This window comes from Vitis riparia, chromosome 13, assembly GCF_004353265.1.
Source record: "Vitis riparia cultivar Riparia Gloire de Montpellier isolate 1030 chromosome 13, EGFV_Vit.rip_1.0, whole genome shotgun sequence".
NCBI lineage: Eukaryota > Viridiplantae > Streptophyta > Magnoliopsida > Vitales > Vitaceae > Vitis > Vitis riparia.
This window is the reverse complement of record NC_048443.1, coordinates 14,711,430-14,713,180: the sequence shown is the minus strand read 5'-3', so window position 1 is coordinate 14,713,180 and position 1,751 is coordinate 14,711,430. Positions and strand designations below refer to the sequence as shown.

General features: G+C 48.9%; 2 protein-coding genes across 2 annotated transcripts; both read right to left on the bottom strand.

The window, feature by feature from the left end:
- Positions 1-428: 428 nt before the first annotated feature.
- Positions 429-878, bottom strand: LOC117928351. The gene has a single exon (XM_034848246.1). The coding sequence runs from the start codon at positions 876-878 to the stop codon at positions 429-431; it is 450 nt and encodes a 149-aa protein (XP_034704137.1).
- Positions 879-911: 33 nt separating this feature from the next.
- LOC117928350 lies at positions 912-1,751 on the bottom strand. The gene has a single exon (XM_034848245.1). The coding sequence runs from the start codon at positions 1,749-1,751 to the stop codon at positions 912-914; it is 840 nt and encodes a 279-aa protein (XP_034704136.1).

The following is a 1,751-nucleotide window of genomic DNA, read 5'->3' as shown; positions in this document are numbered from 1 at the left end:
TTATTGAGGTTGGTGTAGTCGACGCACACCCTCCATTTACCTTCCTTTTTGGGTACCACTACTACATTTGCCAACCAGTCCGGATACTCTACTTCTCTGACGAATCCGGCTGCCAACAACTTGTCAATCTCATCCCGGATGATTTTTTGTCTGTCCGGGTGAAAAAGTCTAACCTTCTGCCGAATAGGTTTTGCTGTTGGCAAGATGTTAAGTTTATGAAAGGCTATGGAGGGGTGAATTCCCTTCATATCAGAATGCGCCCATGCGAAAACGTCATGGTTTTGTCGGAGGGTGTTTTGAATGTTTTGGGCCTCTCCCAGCGTTAAGAAGGAACTGACATATGCAGAGTGAGTACCTCCTTCCGAAATTTGGATTGTTTGCAAGGGATCCGCTACCGGGAGATCTTTGTCCGCCGGACACAGTGATTGTTATTGATCAAGTGTGTGGGTGGACTCAGGGAGGGACTTATCCTCCTGACTGGTCCCTGCTTCTCTTGCTATCTGGTAGCATTGGTGAGCGGCTAACTGGCTGCCGTACAGGTTGATTTGCCCATCCTCGGTAAGGAAGCTTACCATTTGATGATATGTGGAGGGGATGGCTTTCATGCAGTGCAGCCATGAGCGTCCCAAGATAACATTGAAGGGTGATAAATCTTGTACTACTGAAAATTGAACGTTAAGAGTGACAAGGCCAGCTTGGACTGGTAGCACAATGTCTCCTAAGGAAATAGTTGATGCCTCGTTGAATCCGGATAGGATTCTTCTAGGGTTTTCGAGACCAACGAAATTGTGTCCCATGTGGCTTATGACCGATGCTTGTACCAGATCGACTGAGCTGCCTGGGTCAATTAAGATGCGTCTTACGTCGAATTTGTCCATTCCTAAGGATAGATTGAGTGCATCACGGTGCGGTCATAATATCCGTGTGGGGTCTACTAGTGGGAAAGTGATCGTCCTGTCTATGGGGCGAGGGCCTTCTTCGGTTATCCCAGGCCGGATGGAGTTGACACGCTCACGCACCATTGCTTCCCGTAACAATTTCTGCCTTTTTCGTTTGGAGTTGAGCTCCTCATCCGATGGGCCTCCATTGATGTAGTTTATGACAGCTTTGGGAGCAGCTGGAACCGTGGAGATTCCAGAGTTATGATTTTGGGAAGCGCCTCTGCCTCCGGCGTCTGAGCGGAGGTATTGCCTCAGGTGTCCCGCCTTTATAAGCCTTTCCACCAAATATTGGAGGCTTTTGCATGTCTCCGTTGTGTGGCCATGCTCCTTGTGGTAGGCGCATTTTTTGTTATGATCCCTTCTGGACGGGTCCGATTCGAGGGGTCTAGGCCACCTGAAATCGGACATGCCTTGGATTATAGGGAGAAACTTTTCATAAGTTATGGAAAGGGGTGTGAGAGGTGGCATCTCCGGGCGACTTGGCCCTTCCTGCCTTCGATCTGATGGCCTTGGCCTGTCCGGAAGTTTGGCACTTCTTTCTGTACTACCCTTGGACGGTTGTCCGGAAACCAAGACTTGCTGGGTGGCTGCCCGCACGTCATCTTCGAGCATTGAATATTTGTTCGCACGTCGAAATAAGTCATCCATCGTCGTAGGAGGCTTTTTAGCGAGTGACTCAAAAAATGGGGTGCTTAGACAGATGCTTCGCTTGAAGATCTGCAGGACAACATCCATGCTGCAAGCCTCCACTTGTAGGACAACTTGGCTAAATCTCTTCACAAATTCCCTCAGGGATTCATTATCCTTCAT

What these genes read in the sequence shown, in the direction of transcription:
- LOC117928351 (XM_034848246.1), bottom strand. Translation starts at nt 878, where the DNA reads ATGGACAAATTCGACGTAAGACGCATCTTAATTGACCCAGGCAGCTCA.
- LOC117928350 (XM_034848245.1), bottom strand. Translation starts at nt 1,751, where the DNA reads ATGAAGGATAATGAATCCCTGAGGGAATTTGTGAAGAGATTTAGCCAA.